Consider the following 27,575-nt stretch of genomic DNA (forward strand, 5'->3'; position numbering starts at 1 on the left):
AAATGTAAATTAAAGATTTATTCAATAATGCTTGCTGTTCTTGATTTGACAGTAAACGGGGAGGGGGAGGGGGAGATTGTGGCACAACAAACAGAGCACACCTCTGCACTTTCACAAGAACCAGTGTGGCGTAATGGAACTTACTGGGTAACCTTGAGCCTGTTACTCACTCTAACCTACCTCACAAGGTTCTTGTGAATGTAAATTGAAGATGGTGCCTTGAGTTGCTTTGAAGAAAAATGGGATAAATGTATTTTTAAAAAAACCCTATTTGCAGATGTGCTCTCCACTGATATTTGCATAATCACCAAGATGCTTCCAATTTTTAAACAAGGTATAAAGGACAATTTTTATTTTAACTATAACAACAAACCATATATATATTGTTTTAGAGGTTTTCTAATGACTTGCCACATACTATCTCAGTAATCCTTATAACTATCGATCAAGGGAGAGCAGTATTACCACAACTCTGTTGTTTGTGTTCTAGAGGCTTACTAGAAAGAATAGGAGGGGGAAAGGGCAGTAGGAAAAGAGTTTCTTAAAAGAAAATAAAGTGTGATATTTCTGTGAGTAGAACCCACATTACAAAATAAATGTTTAGAGCATCTCCGCCTTCCCTGCCTGGTGCACTATGTATTGCTAGAATCAGTGCCTTTTTTGGTAAAAGGTGGCTGGACTCATTTTTTGATAAACGTACTGTGGGCTGCTAGCACATAATGGCTCCCATGGGCAGGGAAAAACAGGAGTGATGGTACTTTGGAACAGTAAGTACCATCACAAAAGGAGCTCTGCTAGAATCACAGAATTGTAGAGTTGAAATGAAGGGACCATAACTATCATCTATTTCAACCCCCTGCAATGCAAGAATCTTACACCCATTGTGGGGCTTGAACCCCTGAGATTAAGAGTCTCATGCTCTACCAACTGAGAAGCAGCACTTCACCTTAGCCAAAAGACTGAGAAGCCCTTTCAAGACTTAGCCAGACATGACCCAAGTCAAATACAAATGGCCGATCAGGTCACGTCGCTGAACATTTATGTCATGTTCTGCAACAGGAAATAATAAGCGAGCTGCATTATAACTTCCATTTATGTTTTCTGTTAAAAGTTGAGAGAGAATTAAATCCACTTTCAACTTGTTCTTCTTTTTAAGCTAAGCTAGCTAAAATGTTACCGTGAAAGGCAACTGGCAGACCTTGGTTTGGTAGCTTTCAGTACTTCCAGGTCATAGAAAGAAAGCTGAAACTGGAGCATACAAGAAGTGTTTTCAACACTACTAGTCTACTTAGCTCAATATATTTATTCAAATGTCAAGTAATCCCTTCCTCTGCATAATTAAAATTATTCTGTTATTTCTGTGTCTTCTAATTTCTGACATTAAACTATTAAAGCCTTTAGTCCATATAGTTATTTATCTACATAAATCAATCTACCTTCCAGCCTTAACTTCGATGACATTTAATTTCATTAACACCTTCATTTCAGCTCATCAGTTCATTTTTATACATGGCATATATTTCATTGGTTTGGCAGCTTGAGAGCACAGCATCTGTGAATCACTATTTAACTCTTTCCTGCTAAGAAGCTCCCAAGCAACCAACAGCTGACTATAATGGAAGAATTGATATGTCAAAATATAGCCATTGGTTTGCCTTCCAGTCTGGGCTAGCAGATGTTAGAATCCCAGATCTCATTCTTCACACAAGCAGATATATGCAAGAGGAATGTATTTGTTTTGATAGTGGAGGCAACTGCAAAAACACCATGTGTGACATAAACACATCTAATCTATCTATCAAGTCAAATTTACAACAGACTTTTGTGTCACTCTCAACTATGAAATGGAATCTAGCATGAGGTTAGGGAGGCGAAGGGTACAGTGTATGCACATAGGAGCAGGTGCTATTCTAAAATTATTGAGACATATGGAGGAAAGTAAGCTAGCATAATCCTGCCCCACTTCCCCAGGATTTTGTTTTGTTTTGTTTTCCAGCATGGAAGCTTTAGCCCCCTCCATGAGTTATCCCTAAAGCAATCGTTGTGGGAGACTCACTTCAGGGTTCTACATCTTGGTGGGAGTCTACCTGTGAATAGGAATCTCTCCCCTATAGATACATCTCTTAACACATTAATGGCAGAGAGGTGAAGCTGATAGACAACAGCTTGGAATCAGTGTGGGATCAGTGCATGAGGCCCATATTTATACTCTCACATGCAATCATTAATCATGTGAGGGGGAACACCTGAATTTACGTTTTAAATATTGGGCTTTCCTTTCAATACAGAAACTATGCAAACCCTACAAATGAAGAAACTGCAAACTCTCCCTTATTGCCCTCTACAATCCTGCATTATTTTACCGGCTACTCTAGAAACATTGGCTTAAAAACAAGAGTGCTATTTTGCTAGTGGAAAATGTCTTCCTCTTCAGTAAGGGCTGTTTCTGATGAAGTGGAAACATGCTGTGTGAGTAAAGTGAGGCCAAACCTAGATTTCTTCCACTCACAAAACTCTTTTCATGAGGTGTTTTTTAATGGTCCACTGAAGTTTATTTGCTATCACATGAATTTTCTTTCTCCACTATATTTCTCATCACTGTGAGAGTAGCATTTATTCAAGAGTTCACATAACGGCAGTAATATATTTTCTCCTTCTGCTCACAGTTCCTTAGATCCATCCCATGTAATGGCAAAAGCAATAATAAATATTTAACTTTTATTTAGGACTTCAAAATATTCAAAGTACTTTACATATATTATCTCATCTCAGAACTCACTATAACAGCTTGAAATACATGCTGGTACAGTACTATTATCCTGCAGAGAAGTGGAGACTGAGAGAAGACTGAGAGAATTGTAGCCTGCCTGAAGTCATGTAATTCACAACTGAGGTGAGATTACAACCAGAGATTTCCCAACTCAGAATCTTAGACACTCTGCTGCACTAGCTCTTGATTTGCTTTACCCACAGCTCATTCCTTCTTCACTATATCTGATCTTTTTCTCTTTTTTAAAACAAAAAGCATGGTGAATGCTTCCAAGATTTTGCACTAGATAAAGGTGAGGCTCAGAAAGGACAATGATAAGTTTTAAACAGGCAATATTGTAATATATCAAGAATAGTTTTATACTTCATTATTCACACCTCATTTCTCTTCATGGTGATAAATTTCAGGGGTGCAGTGCCTACCTATATTTGGTTTCCCTGAGAAGGGAGGTGACTGGAGATGACAGACAGACAAATCTGTCAATTCCAGTTTCTCATTTTTCCAATCTTAAACTCAGTTCTGCACATTTCTGTGCTTTAAAAGTCCTCATGAAAATTGATCAGCATTTTAGGGCAAATTTTTCCTAAAGTAGACTTTTTTGTAGGTAATTTTGCCTAATATGCACATTTTTGCAAACCAAATTTCCTTGGTATATTATTTTAACTAACGTGTACATTTTATGCACACTTTATCCTAGTATCTGCATTTATGCACACATTACTTGGCTGGAGAACAGCATTGCAAAATTTGGAGAAATGTTTTGAAAGGTGGCTGTGTTTCAGCTTGCGCATTGTTTAGGAAACTGAGAGTTTGGTACATGCATATTTGAATGCAAACTGAATAAATTATCTCCTCCGTCCCTACTGGAGGCGTATGGTATCTTGTAACAGCTGAGTGAAGGAAAGGTGGATACACACCAAAACTCCAGATTTACTGCCAACATCAGATTTCCAGAAGGAGGCAGTGAGCACCCCAAAATGCTACTAGATTACAGAGCCTCTAAAGCTCTCCCTCCCCAGATCTCTCCTAGTTGGACTCATTCTATGACTCAATCTGCAATTCTGTTGTTTATTTTCACAGAGAGACCTAGAATACATCCATGCTTAGCCTCCCCTTTCAGGACCACCCAGATATTTCCTAGCTATTCAGAAATTACCGGTACCCACAGACAGGAATCAAGTGATTGGCCACTTGGCCACCGACCATTAAATAACATTTGCAGTCACTGTGGGCTCATTAGCCTACTGTCCTGCCCAAGCCCTCAGTCTTACATTTATATGCAGTTGAACTGAAATATTTACCAAGCTCCATGGCATTAGGTGAACACTACTTTTGGTTGCTCCTCCCTCAGAGGAATTCACAGCAGAAAAAGAATGGAGCACCTGTTCTTTTCCACAGTAGGTTAAAAGTAGACAGTTATTTCTATTACAAAGGCCGCTTTAATTAAACTGTGGGTGAGCAATATAAATTGGATGGGCATCAGTAATAATTTATGCAGTTCTGCCCTTAATGATATGCCAGGATGTTCTTGCATATTGGCAGGTAAAATAAACCCATCTATTGCTAAGCTCAATTTCTGGCTTAAAAACCTGGCTTCAGCCACGTAGATCACAGTAATTTAATGACAAATCTTACCTGTTATTTCAGTTCATCAGTTGCCTGCCTTTTAAACAATCAATCACTAGTTTAATCTGGTAAATGTAAATACATTTGTCTATAACTAAACTTCAATACACGGACCATTTTGACATAATAAAGGGAGTGCAAAATAATTACAATGTAGTACAATTTAATAAACAAGAGCTACAACATGTTAATGGGCGATATTGAATGTCTTGCCAGAAGCAGCAAAAGGCAGGCAACCTTCTCTCTCCCTCCCTACAACCCCTGCATTCCCTCTCCCCAAATCTGCTCTGAAGGGTTTCCCCCAAAAATGTGTTGCACAAGCAGAATGGTACTGTTTGAAATCACCCACTCCTTCTTTTCATTTTTACTTCTGATACTGTTGGAAAACTACATACTACCTTAAAACATGTGGCTGCTGCCAACCTATGTCTTATTCCTACTTCTTCTGATGATATTTAGTTAAAGTAGCGATGGCCACTAACTTGGATATCTTGAAAAGAGGATTAGGCAAATTAATGGAGGGTAAGGCTACTAGTGGATACTAGTCACAATGTCTATGCTCTGCCTCCAGTGCTGAGGACAGTAAGCCTCTGAATAGAGTGGAGTTGAATTCTACCTCATTATTAGCTGAGCTGTTTTGTCCCTGAAGCATCTGCTTTGAATAAGAGCAGGCTCCTCAGCTCTAAAAGCAAGTGTGGTAGAGAATAAAGACTTTAATCTCTGTATTGTGCCCCTTTTAAACTAACCCCAAGGCTTTCTGTGTCTGTGAGCAGATGGAGGGCCCAAGGAAGGATACTGCCTTCTACTTTGCCCTCTCCACTTCTCTCACAAGGTCCAGCTGCCCACGGACTCCACAGAGCAGCAGGCAGAAAGATGCTTGTGTGAGTGGGGTGTTTTTAATGCAGAACAGGTACCAACAAGGAATTATAAACTGGCTTCCACTAATGTTGTATGGTGAACTCCTGCTATTGAGCCCTGCTGCTGCTTAGTGGGGTGATATATGTAGTTCTCATACACATGAATAAAGTATTCCAGATGTCCTGGAAATAATGCAAATTGCTACACATAATCTTAGGAAGTAGCACAGCTTTTTCATCACATCTCTTCATTTAAAGTGGGGTGGGTGCGGAAAGTGTGCCCCAAGTTGTTAGACTACAACTCCCATCAGCCCTAATTGGCATGGCCAACAGTCAGGGATGATGGGAGCTGTAGTCTAATAACACTGATTGCAGGATTGCAGGTTCCCCATAGTGGCACGAGTAGATAAATAGCTTCTGCTGTGGTGGGAAGGTAAACAGCTTTTCCATGCACTCTGGCTTCCATTATGGTGTTCCATTGTGCCAGAAGCGGTTTAGTCATGCTGGCCATATGACCCAGAAAGCTGTCTGCCAACAAATGTCGGCTCCCTCGGCCTGAAAGTGCAGATGAGTGCCACACCCCATAGTCGAATTTGACTGGACTTAACCATCCAGGAGTCCTTTATCTTTTATCTTTTACCTTTACCTGTACCCAACATAAATCTATCTAATCTATCTATCTATCTATCTATCTATCAATCAATCATCTATCTATCTATGAAATAGAAACTTTGAAACAGCGCACACACACACACACACATGAAATAGAAACTTTAAAACAGCACACATTTCTTAAAAGGTACTAAACAGTAAAGCTGCCTCATTTCAACTTAAAAGTGGTGGTAGGGAAACTAAACACCTTTTTTCGCAATATGATTATCCACCTGAGAAATACTCATCACCTCTGTTGCTTAGTTCTTGAGCGTGGCAATTGCTCTTTGAGGTGATAAAACAGAAGAGAAGATGCCTTCTCTCTGTAAACATCCTATAGCTATAAACAACCTCCTAGTCTACAGCTGACACAACAACAAAAAGAAGATAGTGATCAAAGGTAACATTTACCGAAGATGAAGTTTCCACTAGGCATCATCTGCCAACTGGCAACACCTTTATCTTTGAGGACTTATTTTTCAGCCATCCATTTGTATCCATGACCATTTTCAGAGTGACACTAGAACAGCCTGGAGGCTTCTTCCACTGAATCTCTGCCAAAGACTGCTAAAGTTGGGTGTCATATGTAACAGGAGTGATAATTCAAGAAAAGATAATAAACTGTGACAACTACTGTCAGCAGTCGTACAATAAACAACCGTCAAGCATTATACCTGAGGGGTCATGAGAACTGAGTTGAAATATAAACAGCCACCTTATTTTTTGGGTACTGTAAGAATTAAATATGAGAAAAGATGCGACAAAACCCCTCAGTTTTGACTCTCTAGAATATGGGACAACACTGTGATCTACTAGTAGGATACAGCCCCACTGGTGTGAATCAGATTGCATTACTAAGCCGTAAGGTACTAGATTCTCTGCCAGGCCCCTCCGGAATGAAAACACCTGACTGTGACTGTATTAATAATAATTCCCACATGCCATGGCTTTAGTAAGGTATAATGCTTACAAAAATATATTATCTTGCCACACTTTTCTTCTATCCTCTTAGATCTCTTTGTTCTTCTTTTGCTTTCCAAGCTTCTCCTTCACACATTGCTTTGGTTTCCTGAAATTCTCCATTCCACTTCACTGCAATGCTTTTTCTTTCCCCTCAGGTGAGTGTGTCTTACATTATTTATTATGAGTAAGTGCCAGGCGCATTCTCTTAAAGTGACACTCACATGTTGTAGTATCTAGCACTGCGCTATCAAAGCACAGATCCAACTGGATCCACACTTCCAAAAGGCACCCCTTTTTGGTATGTTGCATGGATGGATATCTGCAGCGTGTGAGAGAGAGATGCTTCACCCTATCTCCATGCCACACAGCTTCTCTCTTATTAAAAAGAGAAGGAAGCAGTGCTGGGTGGTGAGGAACTTAATGGAGAGAAGATGAGTAGTGTCTTTGGCCCTGCCCACTACTCACAGTGGCCTGCCACCATTGTTTTAAGGTGGACTTCTAACTTTCCCCCTTCAAAATTACTGATTTTTGCTTTCTGCCTCTAATTCTTTTCATTTGTGGGCTCAACATTTTAAGTGGGGTAAGATGTTTGTGGTCAACTTCTGTGGAAGTGATAGGTTTCAAGAGTCTTCTTCCCATTCTTCCTTAGGGGCATGTGTCCAGCAGGAATTCTCAAATACTGCAGTGACTGTAGAATCCATCCTTTGCAGCTTCTGGTAGAAACATGTCCTTGAAGATGGATTTCACCCCAAAACATGGCAGGCCTGGAATGAACCATATTTCTAGTACCTAAAGTTTGTTCTTCTCTTTTGCCTTTCAGTGGTGCCATCTCTGCATTATGTTGTTGTTGTTTCTCTTCTTCCAATTACCAGCTCTAGATGAATTATAAGCGTGTCAAGATTTGTCTTCTGATCTTGTCTGGAAGATCATTAGCATTTAGGTACATCCATCATATGTATGTGTGTGTGTGTGTGTGTATATATATATATATATATATATATATATATATATATATATATATGAAGGAAGCAGCTATTTACCAGTAAATATGATAAGGAGAACTCTTGTGTCATACACTTTTGACAGCTTCTGTAAGTAAGACACATCAAGAATGGAACATGGCTCATATGATGATAAACTCTGCAGATCATTCAACACACCATATATGAATTTCTAAAATAGGTCGGGAAATGCAAGAAAGTGAAACAGGGCTGGTGGACGGTTCACAAACATCACATCATCTTTAAAGTATTTACATGCTTCATAGTTGTCAATAATATTGCATTTATATTGACTCTGGTGAATGAAGAAATGAAAGTGACAAACACCCCATGGACCCAACAAGTGTTTGTTTAAGGGAGCCATACTTTATAATCAATATGTACTGATTTTTAACATTGAGCCTCTGGGAATAAATAGCCTCAAAAAGCCATGTTCACAATCTGAAACAGCACTGGAAAACAAAAGGTAGCAGAACAATGGAAACTATAAAACAAAAAATAGAACCATAAAATGCATATAGATGGTGCTGTTATCATTTTACTGATAAAGAGGTATTGGAATTAAAATGGAAAAGGAAAAAAAATATTGAAGCTGAGAGATTTTTCCCTACTAAAAGTGCAGAGCTGAGGCTGTTTTGGCAGAAAGCCACTGGCTGAAAGAAAACTGTTATTGTTTTACTTTCTAAAACTGGCTGAATGAGAAAAAAATACTTCAAAATAGTGCTTTACTTAATTAAAATATGTTTCTGATTATATATATATATATATATATATATATATATATATATATAGCCTTCCATTTTCTAAACTCAGCTCTGTGGGTTGGAGGAATCTTAAGCTATTTAACCACTGGGGCCTTTCAGGGACACCCAAAGAAATAACACAGACTTTCTTTGCTATGGAAGAGCTAGCAGCTGTGTGCGATGAGTGATATTTTCTGTGAATGCTAATTTTAATAAGAGGTGCACTCACTCACATCAGTCTTTGGGATCATTTCTGGCATACTGCCTATGAAAATGAGAAACATTACAAGGATATGCCCTGAAGCAAAAACATAAAATGGAATCAATAACATTCAAGTTGTCTTCATCACAAAATTTATTTTAATTGCCCTGCAATTCATTATTATTTGGAAGGCTGATTAGCCAAGTGTTTTGATGTTCTCAGAAGACATGTTGCCGTGACTCCCAGTATTTTGGTTCATGGTTATTATGGCTCAGAGGCAAATGGGAAGGCTGGATTAATTCAAACCATTGCTTATGAGACATGCTTGCCCCTTAGAGTTTCCCCCTACATCCCTATCCAACTAGCAGCATATCTTATGATGGAAACATCATTGCTCTGAAATGGAGCAATCTTTTTTGTCACTTTTCAGGGACCTACAAAACTGCCATATACTGAGGCAGGCCACCAGTCCCCATCTACCTCAGCATTATCTACTGGCAGCAACTGTCCAGAGCTTCAGCCAAAGGTCTTCTCCAGCCCCACTTAAAGATGTCAGGGATTGAACCTGGGACCTTTTGCATAGAAAACGTGTCCTCTCCTATTGAACTGTGGCCCCTTCAGTTAATTGCATGACGTCCTTATAATGGAGCAATAGTCCACCATGTCAATAGCTATCCCATTCTGCCATAGTAAATGTATAATTCCAATATTTGATTACAGTTCACTTCTGTAGTCTGGAAGGCAGATGTGGCACTACAAAACATTTCATATCACAACTTAGACTTGTATTTAAAATACACCAAAAGAAGAAGAAAAACCACACAGAAAACCGTGTCTGCAGAGAGGTAAATGTTTTCAGAAAAGCAGAAATGTGCATTATTTCCTCTGTCTAACCTGCGACCCTTCAGATGCTGCTGGACTACAACACCCATCATCTCTGACCACTCATCATGCTGATTGTAGCCGACTGGAGTTTAGAGTCCAGTAATATATTGAGGGCTACGCATTCCACCCCACTGCTGTAGAAGAACAGAGTAAGCCCATCCAACCAAATTAAAACTTGAAGATGATCTCCTTGTTCTATTACTTAATTCCATTAAGTTTAATTAATTGGGATGAAGCAAGTAGATATTCATAAATTAAATGGCCATAAATTTTAATCAATTTAAGATACCAATTAATGTATTGTTCTTATTTAGCTTCATGAACATTTAATTATGCTTATTGAAAAGTTTAAAAGTCTTCCATTCTTTGCTGACTGCATACCAGGAGACACTCTTTCATAAAGTATTCATGCAGAACTTATTGCTATATTATCTGACCAAATCTTCCAGTTTTAATTATGATTCACACTTTTCATTTAAATACTTGTTTCTTGTACTAAGAAACTTTTAGAAAAGTTGCTAACTCAAGATTGCTTCAGGTTTCAGAAGCTGCGTGTAAATTGGTACAGGAGAATGTATGAAACACATAAGTGTTTCCTTTAAAATGAAAGCTAGGAAACAGAATACTGCATGCGCGCGCACGCACAAACACACACTCACTTACTTTGGTCATATATACTGTGCAGGATTTTCCTCAGAGAAAAACACAATATTGCATTTTTTTTAAAAAGTAAGCACGTCCTTTATGAGCAGCGGAGGCTGGTCCATTAGTATGGATGGGACACTGCCCCACCAACTATAGCTCTCGGCCACACCCCATCCACCTTCTTAATTACAACCAAACAAGAGGATGAAGCTGTCAGCCTCTTTAGTCTCAGCTTTAGCCTTGTAGAACTCAGCAGGGAAGAGGATGAGGGCAAAGGGGCTCTGGCTCCACCTACTGTTGGTCTCCCTGCCTTCCAACCTACCAACCTCAATGGGTAGCAGCCACCACTGCTTATGTATACAGCTGCATAGCCTTTTATTGGCCATATGCTACTACAACTCCATGGAAGAGAGGCATGGTGGTAGTAGTGATGGTCTTACCAAACTGTGTTGAATCTTCAGAAAGACTGATATGTGGAGAAGGCTGGGCAGGGATGAAATGTTTGGCAGTGCAAAAGAGAGCTGTTGGCGATGCACCAGGACAGCAGTATTCAGTCATTACATTTTCAAACAACACACGGTATATTGTTAGCACACAGTAAGAGCCAAATCAGTAAGAGTCCTAGATATTCTTACAGTAGAATTAAGTTGCAGTGGCTTGAGGCTCTCTTTGTACTACTATATCTGAAACTGCTAGGCAAATTTAACACGTGAAGGAATTAACTAACAACGTAAAAAAATAGCAGATTAATTCTTCAGGTAATGTGGTGGGGGAGGCAGTGAGGGGGAGAGCAACATGACCTTTTTGCTCAAATATCCAAATGCACAAAGAAATAATAAAAAAGGTGAAAGTAACTTGCTTTTGGATGGCACAGGTAAATTGGAGCGGACCACTTGTAGTGAGTCTGCTTGCACTCGAAGTAAATAGCTTTTCACAGTTTCATAATCCAGTGGGTTTTTGACGGAGATGACACCTGTTCTGTTATTAATAGCAAACACATCTGGAATGCAGCAAAGAAAAGAAAAATTAGTGACATTTGTTCCCTCCCCTCTCCCTTAAAAGTACATTTTATTCATGTATCGTACTAGACCACCTGGGACAGTATTACTTACCGTCTTCATTTCCTGAAACAATGGAATAGATAATCGTCTGATTCAAAGCAGCAGCAGTTACAACAACAACGTGAGTTCCTTTGGGTGCACCTTCGCTCACAGGAGGGGGCCTGCAAAATTGGGCAAAACAGATTGCTCTTTCTTATTGTCACGTTCTCAGTGCTCTACTGAAATAATATATACAAGATTTTTTCTCCTTGACTGGGAGACAAGAAGAAACTGGAAGCTATGTATGACTAGGATCACGTAATTCCAGCGGTTGCCTGACATGAAATAAGGAAAAAATTAAGCATACAGAATAAAGCAACAGTAATGGCTTGAATCAAACATTAGAACAGTGGCATGATTGCTGCTTAAATTTGCTGCTACAAGTGAATATGTAAACATTTAAATTCCTTTCCCACATGGGTCTGCCTGATTGCTTGTGGAAGGAATTCCAATATTCTCACAGCCATATAAGATCCCCCCCAGCCTTATTGCAGAAAATGTTGGTGGGCAATCTATGCCATTGATTAAATGCTTTAAGCACATCTATGATTATTCCTGTCCTCTGCACAAAAGATTTCTGCACAAAAGAGGCTGGATAAACTTGCCAAAAGAAGTAAGCTCAGGACTAAGGCTGAGCTAGAAAGAATAATGTAGTTGCTAGTTATTGTCTTTGCAAAAGGGCCATGCAATGGAGATGCACGCCCTGAGAAGCTTCTCTCTAAAATGTCTCTGCTGTCAAGCAGCAGTCACAAATAAATGTGCTTGGCAATAAAATACTGTTCCCTGCACCTTTGAACATGAAGCCATTATTCAGTAAGATCAGTTTGAAAGGAAAGGAAAATGCTGAAATCAATTTACCTTTCTCCACCATTTTGCAGGACATCGTAGGCCTAAGGGCTATATGAATCTTTTCAAATCAGGTCAAATATGAGCCTTGATCATTCTGTAAATGTCCATGGCAAGCATGGATGGATTATCCCATTGCTCTTGTTTGATGCATCTTAGAACCGATTTTCATTTTACTTTTTATACTCAGATCGTACATCTGATGACAATATGCATATCCAGAATGTAGGGTGTGTGCATGCGAATATAAAATTAGAAACAATTATGGGAAAGACTGGATTTTTAAAAATAGACACACACCTAATTCTGCATGTATGTGTCTATGCAGGCTATATGCAGGGAAACCCACATCTTCTGTATTTAGTTATCTATTCATACCAAAATACAAAATATAAAGAGAGAATTGGTTCTAAGATAACTCCAGTACTCTAACTCAGCTTCAGTATGTTGGGATGAAATTTCACCGTATGCTGATAGGCTTGCACAGGAAGGATAGATCGAGAGGAACCTTCCTAGACTGTCTTTCTAGACTTAACCTATTGATCTTCCCTTAGACCAATACTCTCAGAGTTGTTGGCTTCATTTCCTTCTTCATCCTTTCCTTGGGAGAGGAGACAACTTTGTGTGTGTCTCTTGCTGAGATGAAAGAACATGCATGGCTCTTCATATCTCCACCTTAGTTAGAGCTAGGATCTTTCCTTTCAAGTATGTACTTCCTGCAATAAACACAGCCTTTTATTTTCTTAAGAGCAGAGTCTCCGTGTGATTATATCCAGGATAAAGTGTGCTCCTCCAACAGGGATCCAGGGATCCATTCTGGTTCCATAAGCATGTAAACACCAACACAGTCATCCTTCCTCTGAATATTAAGCTTCTGCTGGTGTGTTTGCACCTTGCTAGCCTCTGCCTAATCCCCCTCTATCTCCTGGTAAGCAGGAGTCATGCAAAGCAAACAGGGGTCAAGTGAGTACCCTGAATTGTAACCTTAGGTTATTTGCTCTATCCCCATTGATTGACTGGGTTGCCCTTTTCTATCTTTTGTATCCTTGCTTGCCATGCACACAAATAATGTGTGAAAAGAGCTACAGCCTTTGCTAGTAGTGCACCTAAAAAAGGTATTTAAAAAGTGAAATTTTCACATTTGAATTCTAGGTTAGAGTGACATGCGTTTCATTAAAGAACAGCAGAAATGTTTGCTACTTAATGCTTAGTAAGATATTTGGAAATGCAGAGCCACAGAATTATTTTGTGACTGATTTTCCCATATAGAAGCATTTGGGCTGCAGTTGGGTGCAGACTGAAATCTGATAGCAGACACTATAGTGAAGTTATGGATGACAGGATAAGAATCATAAATTTAATTGTAATCCAACAGATTGAAATGGTTTTCAATTAAACTTTTCTCATTTATCTGGCTTCTGCATTGGTCTGCATGACACCAAAACTCAAGTAATGATAACAATACGTTATTGATGTAATTGGTGAGCAAGGTACATTTGACAAACTCAAATACAGTACAAACAATTTTCTACCTTGTTATTTTCAAGACCTGCAGGCTAGATTCCTTCCATGTCCACTTTTCTAAGATGAAGTCTTTAAAAATTCAAAATGGATTTTTGGGGAGTGCGTGTAAAAACCCTTCTTTTGATCCTAACCTGTTTTTAGCACTTTCTTTTTTTAGTAACATCTCTGTAACTCCTGTTCTGACATTGCTGAATTCTATGGATTGAGAAATCAATATCAATTAGGAAGGTGCTTTTGCATTCAATATGGAGAATTTGAAGGAAGTGAATAGAGAAACACCAAAATTCATGTTCTTTGTAACCTTATAGTAATTGTGCCTTATCGATTTAACTTCCTTGAGTTAACTAATGCAATCAGGTTCAAAGAACAATACATCACTTCAATGAAAACATACTGTTAGTCCCTTAAGAAACTTTTGTCGAAACATATGGAACTGAATGGGTAAAAAGGATAAAAGCTAATATGTGGCTGTGTTTGTCCTGTGTACTTTAGCTCAAGTGCTTTTCCTGTTTCTGTAAAGGTCAATTATTAAGCTAGAATCTTGCATTAATTGCACAGAGGGGCTCCATTTCTACAAAGGGACAGTGGGCCTGTGCAGGTGGCCCTGCTCCTAAGGTTGCCCAGCTCCTCAGCATCGCTATGATGGGTCTAGTTCCGCACAGCCTCTCTTCTTCCTCAAGGGGAGGCGTTGTGAGCGGGTCTCGCTTCCCACCAGCCAATCCGGCTGGCTGGGGGGAGTGGTTTGCTGCTCTTAAGCGAACACGGAACCGTGGCTCAGCCTGTTTGTTTCCTGCACACACGGATCTCCCTCCCTCCCTGACCTTGCTATGGACCTCGGTTGGTCACCTGTTGAAGGGGCCTGGTAGAATTTTTTTCCACTTGGCAGATTGGCACCAGCCACTTGGGTTTTTTTGCCTACCTCGTAGCAAATCGCCACAACTTTGTAAGGTTTGGTGGTTAGGCATTAGAAAATGCATTGCGTGTTGGAGGGGAGGTTGTGGCCATCACCTACCCCTCCCCTTGAAGGGTATTCCGTTAAAGGAATCTGGTGGTCATGGTTCCTGTCCGAAGCCCAGGTGGTGGCTAGGGCCATGGCCTGACTCTCCGGGGACACTAGGGGAGAATTTCCAGTTGATTTCCACCAACAGGTTCCTCCTACAGGTTGTTAACCCTTGTGTGACTTCCTGCAGGGTGGGCAGGAGTCAAGTAGAGTCTGTTCGGATCCAGTGCCTAGGCCCTAAGCGAATACTACTCACATTCTGTAACCAATAAAGTTGTGGCCCTTTTTAGACTATTAATCTAAAATACTGGTGTCCATGTGTCTTATTTCATCAGAAAGTGGGGGACGGGGCCTCGACTCACAAACATGTCTTGGCCTTCTTAAGAATATACCGTATTTTTTGCACCATAACACTCACTTTTTTCCTCCTAGAAAGTAAGGGGAAATGTCTGTGCGTGTTATGGAGGGAATGCCTACGGGTGGCGGGGGGGCATCTGCTGCAGTCGTGAGCAGAGGATCCATGGTTCCCCTTCCTTCCCTCCTCCGTGGCTCGCTTTGAAACAGCAAAGCGGGAGAAGAGCCGCTGAGTGGGGAGGAGAGAGGGACAGAGAGCCTGCTTCTTTAAAGGAGCAAAGCAGGAGAGGAGAGGAGCCACTTACACAAGTGTAAGTGGCTCCTGTCTGGTTGGTTCCTTTAAAGCAAGCAGGCTCTCTGTCCCTCTCTCTTCCCCACTCAGCTCGCTACATAGCAGCAAAGTTTTTCAGCTCGCTAAGCTGGGGATGAGCGGGGAGGAGGGAGAAAAGCAGAGCCTGCTTGCTTTAAAAGAGCAAAGTGGGAGAGGAGAGGAGCCTTCTCCCCTTATACCCCTCTTCTTCATTATTAGCAGCATCCTTCTCCACACACCCCACGCGTGCTCCTTGTCCCTTGAGCGCTTTACCTTCCCTCCCCACTTAAAACATGGTTACAAAGCACGGATCCACATGGATCCTCAGGATTCTTGCACTGGGTCACCCCAAATTCACCATCAGATCACATAGCATGTCCATGGCTATATCTTGCACCAAAAAAATCACGCACCCACTGTTGCCTGGGTGGTGCAAAAACGTGGTTACAAAGCATGGATCCACATGGATCCTCAGGATTTTGGGATTGGGCTACGCCAAACTCACTGTCAGATCACATGTCTGTGGCCACAGCATGAACCACAAAACTCATACATCCACTGTTTCGTTTAGAATATTTTTTTTCTTGTTTTCCTCCTCTAAAAGCTATGTGCGTGTTATGGTTGGGTGCGTGTTATAGAGCGAAACATATGGTATTTGCTTTTTTTTTTTTAAAGTGGTAGTAGGAACCTGTCTCCTTCCGTCATAGTCCCCTTCCAACCCCCCTAAGTATGAAGAATGTGTACATTATAACACGCTGTCATGTCTCATGCCCAACATATGCCAACAGAGGCTCTTATGTGTAACAGAAGATCTTTATCCAGGCATATATAGGCTTGGCAACGGACACAGTTCAGGAGTCACAATTCAGAAATTCAGGCATCAGCCAAGATGATCAGAACTGGATGGAAACAACAAAGTTGTCCCAACAGTTTCCACACCCTGCCCATCAAGCTCTTAAATAACAGACTTTGCAGGAATGTTAGGAGTGCAGATGTGTACTCTTCTGAGGTGGATGCTATTTGAAGCTGGATGTTGCAATTGGCAATGAATGCATGTGATCTGCTGGTCACAGGTATGGAGACAGGATATGTGTAACTTCAAGCATTTCCCACTTATCAGATGATTGTAAATTGGGGACACACACGCACAGAGGAGGAACAGACTTCTCTCCTGCGGTCTGGGGCTTTGGATATTCCTTTCCTAGTGTGGTAAAGATCCACACTGCAGTGACTTCCATTCATGAATCTAAGAAGAAAAGTGGTCCTAATGTTCACTCTCTGTTCCATTGAGCACCAGAGAATAAAATCATTCTGTTTTAGAGCTCTGTAAAGTTTAGCTGACATATTTTAATTTATAGCATTTCACCTTTGCATGCCTTTGTGCTTGTGTGTGCTGTACCACGTCAGTAAAACATCTGCAATAGGCTGAGCTGCCAACATTCACTGCTTCCAGAAGGCCAATTTAAATTGTTTCTTTTTCTTCTGTGCAATATTATTTGCAAGGTATGTTCAGTGGGATTGTGTGTCTTTTCCTATGCCCCCTCCTTACATTTGTCATATTGGTTCATGAAGTTTTGACCTTTTCGGTGATATTTACCTCAAAAAAAAAGATGACAAGGGAGTTTAGGTATTATTACAATGAACCACTGACATGGCCTATTATCCTTAAAGATAAATGTCAAACTTCATTCTGATGGACTTAATGTCATCAGGTGCAATGCATCCTTGTGTAGTCCTTGCAAGGATTCAAAATGAAAGCTAGAAGTCAATATTTTTGTCAGGAATTCTTCAGAATCAAAAGAATAGGGGTTCAAACTGCACTCTTTAAATAGCTCTTTAACAATCAAGTATTACAGCACAGTTGCCAAGATGAATTAGATATGGAAAGGTTATTCTGTACGCCGAAAGACAGTGGAACGTGGGATGTGCTGCTAAATAAATAAATAAGAAAAGAAAGAAAGAAAAATGAAGGTGTAAGAATTCTTAAATTTTTATGATAAATTTATACTACAGTGGACGCTTGGGTTGCAAACATGATCCGTGTGGGATGCACGTTTGCAACCCGCAGCATTCGCAACCCGCATCTGCGCTTCTGCGCAGATGCGTGTTGCGATCTGGCGTTTCTGTGCATGCGCAACCGCTGAAACCCAGAAGTAGCCCGTTCTGGTACTTCTGGATTGTGGCAGTCCGTAACCGGAAAAAACGCAACCTGAAGCGGCTGTAACTCGAGGTATGACTGTATTTGTTAAAAATGATTTTGCTGGGGGATGTTTGCCATTAAGAATTTATTCAGCAGCCCCTTCCTTTCTTTTGATAATAGTAAGAGCTGAAAAAACTTTTTTTAAACTTCTTTGTGAAGGTCAGAAGAAAGTCTTCCTTTACTGTAGCAGTTGATGCAGAATCTTGCTATGATTACATGCCTCATGTCTTCTGTATTAAACTCCCTTAGGGAGGTGTCCTGAGATTCAGTTATTTGACTTTGAAAGAAGGAGGAGAAAAGAAGTATTATTGTACAGAATCCTCTAAGGAAGAATACTTTGATTTGTTGTGCCTTTTTGAGCATTCTAAAGAGAAAGTCCTGCTAGTGAAAAATGCTTTGGTTTGTGAGAGCAAAAGATGTTCTTGGGATCATTATACTCAACTGGGGCCCACACAGAAAATGAACAGGAAAGAGATGAAATGGCTGGAAAGATATTGGCTTGGTTCTCACACAGTGCTAAGCCATGGTTTGTTGAACTATGAGTTACCATGAATTGTATCACAGATAAATCAAGCAAACCATGGTTTGTTTCTCAAAACTTTGGTTTGTTTCCCCACTGTGTCTGTGGTGGGATGGCTGCATTTTTTTAGCTGTGGTGTGAACACAGCTTCATAGTTTATACTACAGATGTACACGAAGGCAAGATGAATGGTGGAATAACGATTTGCTTCCCATGCTAAGGAAGTCAATCTTGTCCATCCCATTGTGTGCCAAGTAGGTTGATTAGCTTTAAAAATATTGTTTAAATAGGCACATACACGTTTCTGTGTATGAACACTCACACTTCACATTGCAGAAGGAAATTTAGTAAGATTTCAAACTGTTTACAAAACTACACAGACAGAACTGACAGCCGAACACACGCGTGCACACACACACACACACACTCTTTAAGGATAGTAAAAGCAAAGTGCTTCTCTCCTTTTGAAAGGTTAACATCTGTCTTCACTCAAACTGTCTCCTTAACTGTTATGTACAACTAATTTCCCAGTCACAGTTTTCTCTTACCCTATATGACACATGCCTGGAAATAGGAACAGAGCAGAGAGGTGAATTTTCTGGTCAGTCAAGATCATTCTTGTGAATTAGAAATCTGCACTGGATCATGCTTATAGAAAGAAAGGTCATGTTGCAACAACATCAACTGAACACTGTGACCTTTGGTATTTCACTTTTTCTGCAAGAAATAAAGCCCTTAACAGAAAGTTAGTGTTCCTTAACAACAGACCAATTTCCCAAAATGGAGCCTAGGGTTTACTTTGCTGTTTCAATGCATTTGAAAGATGTGACTATTTTCCTTTACTTGACATAAAATGCTTGAACACCTGTTAAATGTGCCCACAGGCAATACTTAATAGCTATTGATTGCACTCTTTAGCTAGCAATTTATTGCCTACAATTGCAGTCCATGGCTATTAACTATGACTTTCTAGTTGTGTAAGAGGACAAGATATGCATTAATTAACAAAAATCCAAGGTACCTTTGATCTCTTACTTTTTTAAAAAGGGTAATTAATCACAAGAGGATGCCATTTCTAAACACACACACACAACCAGATATTAATTTAACTATTTCTGCTTTAGGTTTAATTTCACATCTGGCCTTTGCACATTTTATAATGCTAGAAAGAGTTAGAAGGACTTCTGTGCTCCTTTCCCCCAGAAAGTTTCCTTTTTCTTAACTTCAAATTAATTTTGCAAATGTACAGATTACAGTCACAGTGATGCTAAAAACATGCCATTGTCAAATTCTGAATGAATCCATAAGCAGCAGAGCACATCATTTAATGAACTCATCTTCTTTGTTAAAGCACCCAATTATCCAAATGCTGTACATAGCCTGCTGATGTGTCCGTGCCTACCAGTTCCTGTGTAAATTGTGTAACTTATTTGCCTGTGATTTACATAGCTAGAATCACAGGCAAATAAGTGTCCAATGCCATACAAGACATGCAGGTATATGAAAAATGGATCAATGGAAAAGCAGCTATATTCAGAATTAACAATACAGTACAATAGGGATCTTTCTTATAATTCCCTGCAACCTAGCATAACAACTCTACTCCTCACATGCTTTAGCTTCAATCAACAAATCATTTTATTTCTCTGTTTGCTCTGACACATCCTATTAACTATCCCAGAATTCTGTCCCTCTCGTTGCATAATTGTTCTGGTTATGCTTTGTTCTAGATGTTTTGAGCATAATATACATGGCAAAGTGGTATATAAATGAAGTGGCTATGAAAATAATGCCATTGCATTTTTGAATGGTTCCATAGTAAATAAGAGAACAATGCAATCACTTCAGTTTAGCAGCTCTAGTTTTGTGGTAAGAGATCTGAGGTGGACCTGGAGTCTCAACATAAGCAGACGTTGGACCTTTGATGTTATGGAATGTCTGAATAGCTCAGCTGGTTACAGCATGGTGCTGATAACACCAAGTTTGCAGGTTCGATTGCCATATGGGAGAGCTACATATTCCTGCATTGCAGGGGGTTGGACAAGATGATTCTCTAGGTCCCTCCCAACTCTACAATCCTATGATTCTATGATCCTTTCTATACATTAAGGGGAGCCATATTTCTGGTATCTCAAGACAGGTATGTAAATATACATTAAGATAATATGTTTTATAAAAGGGTACATAATGCAGTTATAAGCCCTTCATATCTGTGTAACTGCCCATCAGTGAACTGAAGAATGAATGCAACCAATTAAATAAAACCAGCCAGATGAACGAGACACAGGTAGTTGTCATTAACGTATAACATTTAACTACACAAGACTGTGTCCAGCTGAGCCATAGGCAGAGTAGACCCAGTGGGCTTAAGTTAGCTAAATTCATTTGTTTCAGTGGGTCTGCTATATGACTTAAGTTGGATACAATCCACAAGCCTGACAAGGAAATCGCTGTTTATTTCTTGGTGCTAACTTTGTTTCCTGATTACATTATACTTTTCACAGCCTACATAATGACAAAGTTCAAATAATAGTTTCTTTCTCCTCCCCTCACATTTCCCTTAAGTAATATTGATGATACTTTAAATATTTATTCCTTACATTTACATACCACCTTTATCTTCCAAGGATTTCAAGGTGATATGCATGGTTCTCCTACCCCCATTTCATTGTCACAGCAACCCTGTGGTTAGGCTAAGAGATGGTGCCTGGCCCAAGGTCGCCCAGTGAGCTTCATGCTCTCCCAGGTCATAGTCCAACACTCTAACCCTTATCCCACATGTAATGGTAGAAATGGGAGACATACTATACCTGTATTCATCCTGGGTAAACCTTGGAATTACTGAGGGTTGCAATACTGAAATTTCTACAGTGGTGGTGTTGAACTTCACAGGATCCCCATCATCATAGGCAATGACCACGAGCTATCAAGCACACAAACATAGTGAAGATCAATTCCAGTCTTACACACAGTCATATTACATGCCATTTGGCTTCTGGTAAAAGTAGCCAGCTACAAGCTTTGCAGGTCTCCAGAAAACTCTTAATTCCTTCATCACGGACTAGCCAATTTTATTATTATTATCTTTAATGTTTTTATTGAGATTTTGTAATTGCAAATTCCAAATATCACATACCATTATCCAATCCTACCTTACCATTACATTTACAATCCTCTCCCTCCCCACCTCACTTCCCTCAACTTCCCCTTCTAGTTTGTTACATTGTTATATTCTACATGTATATATACTATTGAATGTTGTTACATTATCATCCTCTATGTTTAAATTCAATAAAGTTGTGAAAGTTTCTTCAAATCCTGCCAGTGAGTCCATTTCCTTTTGTTGTTTCTGCATGGACTAGCCAACTCTTTAGGTGTGATTATGAAGTGCTCAGGTGACTGCATCACTGCAAAGCACTCTGAATTTCTTTTGCTGTCAGATTTGCAGCATTTGATCTTTTTTATGAACTTACTCACTTTTGTTTAAAGGCAAAAATAACATTGAAATAAAAAATGAGTAGCAAAACAAACAAACAAAACAAAAGTTTTTTTAAAAGCCTGTTTGGAACCCAAAGTGCAATTCTAACTCTTTAATCCTAAAGCTTAATCCTATAAATATTCTGAACCACAGTGAAATATTAAAGTATATTATGCAAAAAAGAAAAGAAAAAGTGGAAGGACTTTAATTAGGGGTGTGCTGCAGTCCCCTGGGAAGTTTCACTAGTTTTACTGAAAATATTTTCGATTCCCTAAAAGTTATTTGGATCTTTCACCACAGGTGTTTGAACCTCAAAACAACTCTAGAAAGCTCTGGGTAATAAATAAATAAATAAGTAAATAAATACAAGTTCATAAATTTCCAAATGGAGAATCCAGAAACAGCTTTTGCTCCATTCCAGATGTGTGCTTTGTTGTTGCATATTATTCATTTATTTATTTATTCATTGAATTTGTATACTGCCCTTCATCCAAAGATCTCAGGGTGTTTCGTAGCATAAAATACAGAATAAAACCATGGCATATACAATATACATATATACACTATAGTTGATATAGGCTACCCAATTCATTGTAATGGAGGCAGCAGATCTGCAGTCTTCATTGGCATGGAATGAGAAGCTCTTGTGGGCAAGGAAGCTCTGTGTAAAAAAGCTTATGCAAAATCTGTTGTAGTCTATTACATTTTTGAAGCAAAGCATTCAATTTTACATTCACTACTTCCTGAGCACAATTATTTGAATCACTGCAGACAGCAAATACTAGGATAACAAGATAATGTGTGTAAATTATACTGGCATTATTGTATCTCGAAACATGGTTTCTAGTGTTTTTTACATAGATGCAAATGATGAAGAGATTTAACATTAGTATCATTCTGTCTTCTCAAAATTTTATTTTAGAACTAATGTGCAGTACAATCCTATGCCTATTTACTTCCTAGTAAGCATACAATCCTGTGGATATTGACTCCCTAGTAAGCATATTTAGGATTGGAACTTAAATTATTGAAAGGTACACGTCTGCAATCTTTGATGGTCCCAGAATAATTTAATGGATTATTCATGGCAACATTTTCCTGAAGCAGAGGTATCAAGATGCCTAAAACCCATTAAACACATTCCTTCTACTTATAAAAAGTGAAGCGACTTCACTTTCTGTCATAGTTTCACACACACATATAAGCAAATAAGCTAGAAAACCATGGCAAGCAGATGGTGTTTTTCAAGAAGACAGATGAGTGGGTTAAAGTACACAAACTCATTGAGATACCTTTTTTGGGGTTGCTGGCATGTTTTTCAATTAAGAAAATGTGTGATTAAAAAGGAACTGCTTTAACCCAACATATCAGAGAAGAATAATTAATTATCATAACTTGAACCAGTATTTTCTTCAGGGAATATATATATATATATATATATATATATATATATATATATATATGAACACTCATCCCGCAAATTACACTGAATTCGATTTTCTGTAAAATGATGCATTATAATCTGAGCTTTTAAAGCTGCAGCGTCAACTGAAATCCTAACAGACAAATACAAACTGAGTTGCAAACATTAATTAACTTAATGGATCTCCTCAACCAGCAACTGTCAGTACAAAGCTTTGATAACAAGGAAAAGTAAAAGAGAATAAGAATAAGAACTGCAGGCACCCCCTTCCTCATTTTATACATATTTGCCTGAGTGTAGATCCCTCTGATTTAATTGGAGATTGTTTCAAACTGAGCAGCTTGGAGACACTGCAGCAGAATCTGTGATTGCTCATCCCTAGTGAAAACCCAGCACTGGCTCTGATTTAATTTGTCTTTCTTTTTGCGGCCATTCAGTGGAGGACCAGAAAAAAAATGCTAGGTAGTGTGATGGAGCCCTCAGGCTGGGGGATAGCCACTCCAGTGCGAAAACATATTAAAGTGCATATGTGGATGTTATCACCTTAAACAATGTACTGGGCTCTTCATTAAGGTTCACACGAGTAACCACACGTCCAGAATCTTCTTCAACATCAAAGATACTTGCACTGTAAGGGAACTGGACCACATCCACTTTATACCTCACCCAACTTGCTGGTGTCCCCTATAAGAAAAACACACATTTGTTATTGTATACAGCATGGGCTGGAAAAGAAGACTTAAATGTTAAAATACAACCCAATATTATTACGTTGACTTTAAAAAAAAAAAAATAGTCAAAACTACAGGACCGAAAGCAACCTGCCCAATGACAGGAAAGAGCCAGGGTCACAGCAGAAAAAAAACATTTAACACATTGGTTACTGGTCTCACGACAAAGGGATGTTACTTTGGAGACCCATTTACAACACAAAAATCCCGGGGGAAGTCACCTCGTCAAAAATTATCAAGGCTTCTGATACTAGAACTGAATTACACTTTCAGTCCATTTTGAAATATTTTGGTCCAAGCAAAAGAGCTTTTTAAGTCTGAAACTATGCAACACCTGTAGTTAATGTATCTCATTATATTCATAATTCTTAACTTGAGGGTACCATTTGTACTAATGTTATACTGTGGTCTGCAGTATGCTATGGTGGGGGGAGGGCTTGAGATAATAAGGAAAATACTAGAGGTATTTTCTAAAACAAAGAGTGGCAAGTGGTGAATTAAATTTAACTCCCTTTGGATTCTAATGATAGCAGTACAAAACTCACATTGTGCAGGAAAACTAGAAGTCCATGGCAATGCCTATTCCATGCATTGGGAAGGTTTGCCTATCACTAATATGTTTAATAATAATAATAATAATAATAATAATAATAATAATTTTTATTTATACCCCAGCCTCCCAGCAAAAACCGGGCTCAGAGCAGCTAACATAAAATGTTACATTAACATAAAATCAGGCAATCAATTAAAATACATGCTAAAATCAGATCAGGATCAGAGTAAAATCCAATCAGATGGCAACCCACAGATTAGGGTTGGGGACCTTAAATACTCACCAGGCCCAACTGTTTGTGCTGAGCTTATATGGGCCTGTGAGAAAAATTGGGAGGCCACTTTCATGCAAGTTTTTATGAAAGGGGAGGGAGAGTCAGACTGAACCCCAACCAAAGGCCTGGCGGAACAGCTCCAATTTCAGGCCCTGTGGAAAGACGTCAAATCCCACAGGGCCCTGGTCTCTTGTGACAGAGCGTTCCACCAGGCCAGGGCCGGCGTTCGTGCTGAGGTGTCAGTTGGATCGTGAAGCAAAATCTTTACTGATGCAATTTTCTACTTTTCCCTTTGTAAGTAAGCAACTGGTTTAGTTGTTTTCAATCTTTATTATCCCTGTGCTCTTTTCCCTGTGAGTAAATTCATTGTTATACTTATTGATGGTTATGAGATGGCAAGCATCAATGAATATGTGATCAATAACAACAAAACTATTTTGCATCATATTAGTAAACGCAGCTTGTGGCAACCAATCATGTTAATGAAAACGTCAGTGAAAATTGGTATTTGATGTTTTGTGTTATTAAGAAAGATGTAGACATTTAAATGGAATCTGGTTGCATTTAGGCAATAAGACAACCTTTTGTTTCTTTTGCAAAACTGATCGTGAATTTTGGAAGTGAATCATATAGAGCATGACCACCAACCAACCAGCCAATTCACTGATTTATTTATTGCTTTATTTTAGGGACGGAGAACCTATAGCTCTCAAGATGCTGCTGGACTTCCATCAGCCAAAGCCCATGGCCAGGGATTATGGGGGTTGTAGTCCAACAACATCAGGGATGCGGGTGGCGCTGTGGGTTAAATCACAGAGCCTAGGACTTGCCAATCAGAAGGTCGGCGGTTCGAATCCCCACAGCGGGGTGAGTTCCTGTTGCTTGGTCCCTGCTCCTGCCAACCTAGCAGTTCGAAAGCACTTCAAAGTGCAAGTAGATAAATAGGTACCACTCCTGCGGGAAGGTAAACGGCGTTTCCGTGCGCTGCTCTGGTTCGCCAGAAGCGGCTTAGTCATGCTGGCCACATGACCTGGAAACTGTACGCCGGCTCCCTCGGCTAATAAAGCGAGATGAGCGCCGCAACCCCAGAGTCGGCCACGACTGGACCTAATGGTCAGGGGTCCCTTTACCTTTACCTAGTCCAACAACACCTGGAAGGTCACAGACACTTCATCCCTGTTTTGATTTCAGGGTGCTTTATATCCCCCCCCCAATACAACACAGGCATTAATTCACATCATGGAGGTGAAACAGAGAAAGGGGATTGGGAGGGCCAAGTCCAAACCATTTTGCTGCAAGCAGTCAGAGGAATGTGCCCCCTTCGTGCCATAACAGAGAATGCTGAAGTACACATTTGGAGAATACACAAACATTTAGCCAGATATGGGATCAATAGGGAATGGGTATCATAAAGCTGACTCACTGGAAGGGCCTGGAACAAGTTTCAAAAGTCATATGCAGATCCAATATTTGTAGAACAATCACAGCTGAGTTGGGACACACAACTTTTTATTTTTTTTAATGCTATGCCATGGCACAGTGTTGTTCCCACTGGGTTATCCTCAGTGTGGAAAGCCACCAGGCTGCTCCTGCTTATAGGAGTTCACTGATGCATGAATGGCAGAAACCCTTTTTCAGAAGAATGAAAATTGCATTGTATCTCCACCAGTTGTTCCCAAACTCCCCCACCAACCCACGGATCACTTGAAAAGTGCTTTAGGTTCTTGGTGGACCACTTAATGATTTTTTTTGGCCTGTTGTAGCCATTGTAGATGCAAGAGATACTATATGATTATTTTCTTCCAGTAGCACCTTAAAGACCAACTAAGTTAGTTCTTAGTATCAGCTTTCGTGTGCATGCACACTTCTTCAGATACACACAGTGTATCTGAAGAAGTGTGCATGCACACGAAAGCTGATACCAAGAACTAACTTAGTTGGTCTTTAAGGTGCTACTGGAAGGAAAAATTTTTGTTTTGTTTTGACTATGGCAGACCAACACGGCTACCTATCTGTAACTGGATATATGATTCTTAATTGCATTTTATAGACATCTTGTGGACCACCTGTATGAAGCTCATGGAGGTGGTCTATGTGACTTGCAGACCACAGTTTGGGAACCCCTGACCTTCATGGTACATAGCAAAGTTTAGAAACTTCTCTCAGTCTCCCTGAAAGCCCACACAAGTTCATGGGTGATGAATGGTTCCATGAAAGGTGACACTTTCTCCTCAGTCACATCTAGAACCAGATTTTTATACAAACACTTCAGTTTTAGAGTTGTTTATTTAGCAGCACTGGTGCTTATGGGCCCCACACACACTTCTTACATTCCATATGGAAAATTAGTGTTGAGAGGGGGTTTTTTGTATTACTTTTCATCTTATTATTTACAAAATCCTCACAGGAATAGCTATTATAACGTGTGCTACCTCATTACTGTCATATCCTGTCCTCACTAAAACATAACACGCCATTCCTGACATCGCATACTCTTGTCACCATGTGAGGTGCCAGATGCTTCGAGGTCAGCCACCAGAAACTGCAGCCACCAGGGAATTTTTTTGCTGTCATCAAGAAATCCCCAGAGAAGCAGATTGGAATTATTGTCCCATCAGAAGGGTAAAGCCTTGGGATTTGATTAATTCTGCACACACTGTCAAAAACATACTAAAATTATTAGTAGCAAGAGGAGCTAATTGAAAGACAAACGTTTAACAATTTTGCAGAGTCCCCCCCCCACGCCATCTCCTGTAAATCAGAATACAAAACTGATTACATGGATTTTTAGATGTGTGTGTTAATTACTGTAAGTTCATAAACAATATGTCCTAGAGACAGGAGCTGCTGAAGCAACTGTATATGCAAGCTATGCAACACATATGTGCCGTCTAAGTGTGTGCTTGTTTTGCTTGTCAG

The 27,575-nt window shown here is 39.7% G+C and overlaps 1 protein-coding gene across 27 annotated transcripts in view; it reads right to left on the minus strand.

Moving 5' to 3' along the window:
• The window catches only part of PCDH15 (protocadherin related 15), a 633,377-nt gene that overhangs the window by 71,733 nt on the left and 534,069 nt on the right, over positions 1 to 27,575 (minus strand). For all 27 annotated transcript variants that reach the window (XM_083614042.1, XM_083614038.1, XM_083614050.1 and 24 more), the window contains 4 exons: positions 23,642 to 23,782; positions 21,008 to 21,120; positions 11,456 to 11,565; positions 11,203 to 11,343 (listed from right to left, as the gene is read on the minus strand). In XM_083614042.1, the coding sequence (XP_083470168.1) occupies positions 11,203 to 11,343; positions 11,456 to 11,565; positions 21,008 to 21,120; positions 23,642 to 23,782 (505 nt within the window). The remainder of the gene's footprint in view (positions 1 to 11,202; positions 11,344 to 11,455; positions 11,566 to 21,007; positions 21,121 to 23,641; positions 23,783 to 27,575) is intronic.

The sequence above is a fragment of the Podarcis filfolensis genome (genome assembly GCF_964270895.1).
Source record: "Podarcis filfolensis genome assembly, chromosome: 5".
In the NCBI taxonomy this organism is placed as follows: domain Eukaryota; kingdom Metazoa; phylum Chordata; class Lepidosauria; order Squamata; family Lacertidae; genus Podarcis; species Podarcis filfolensis.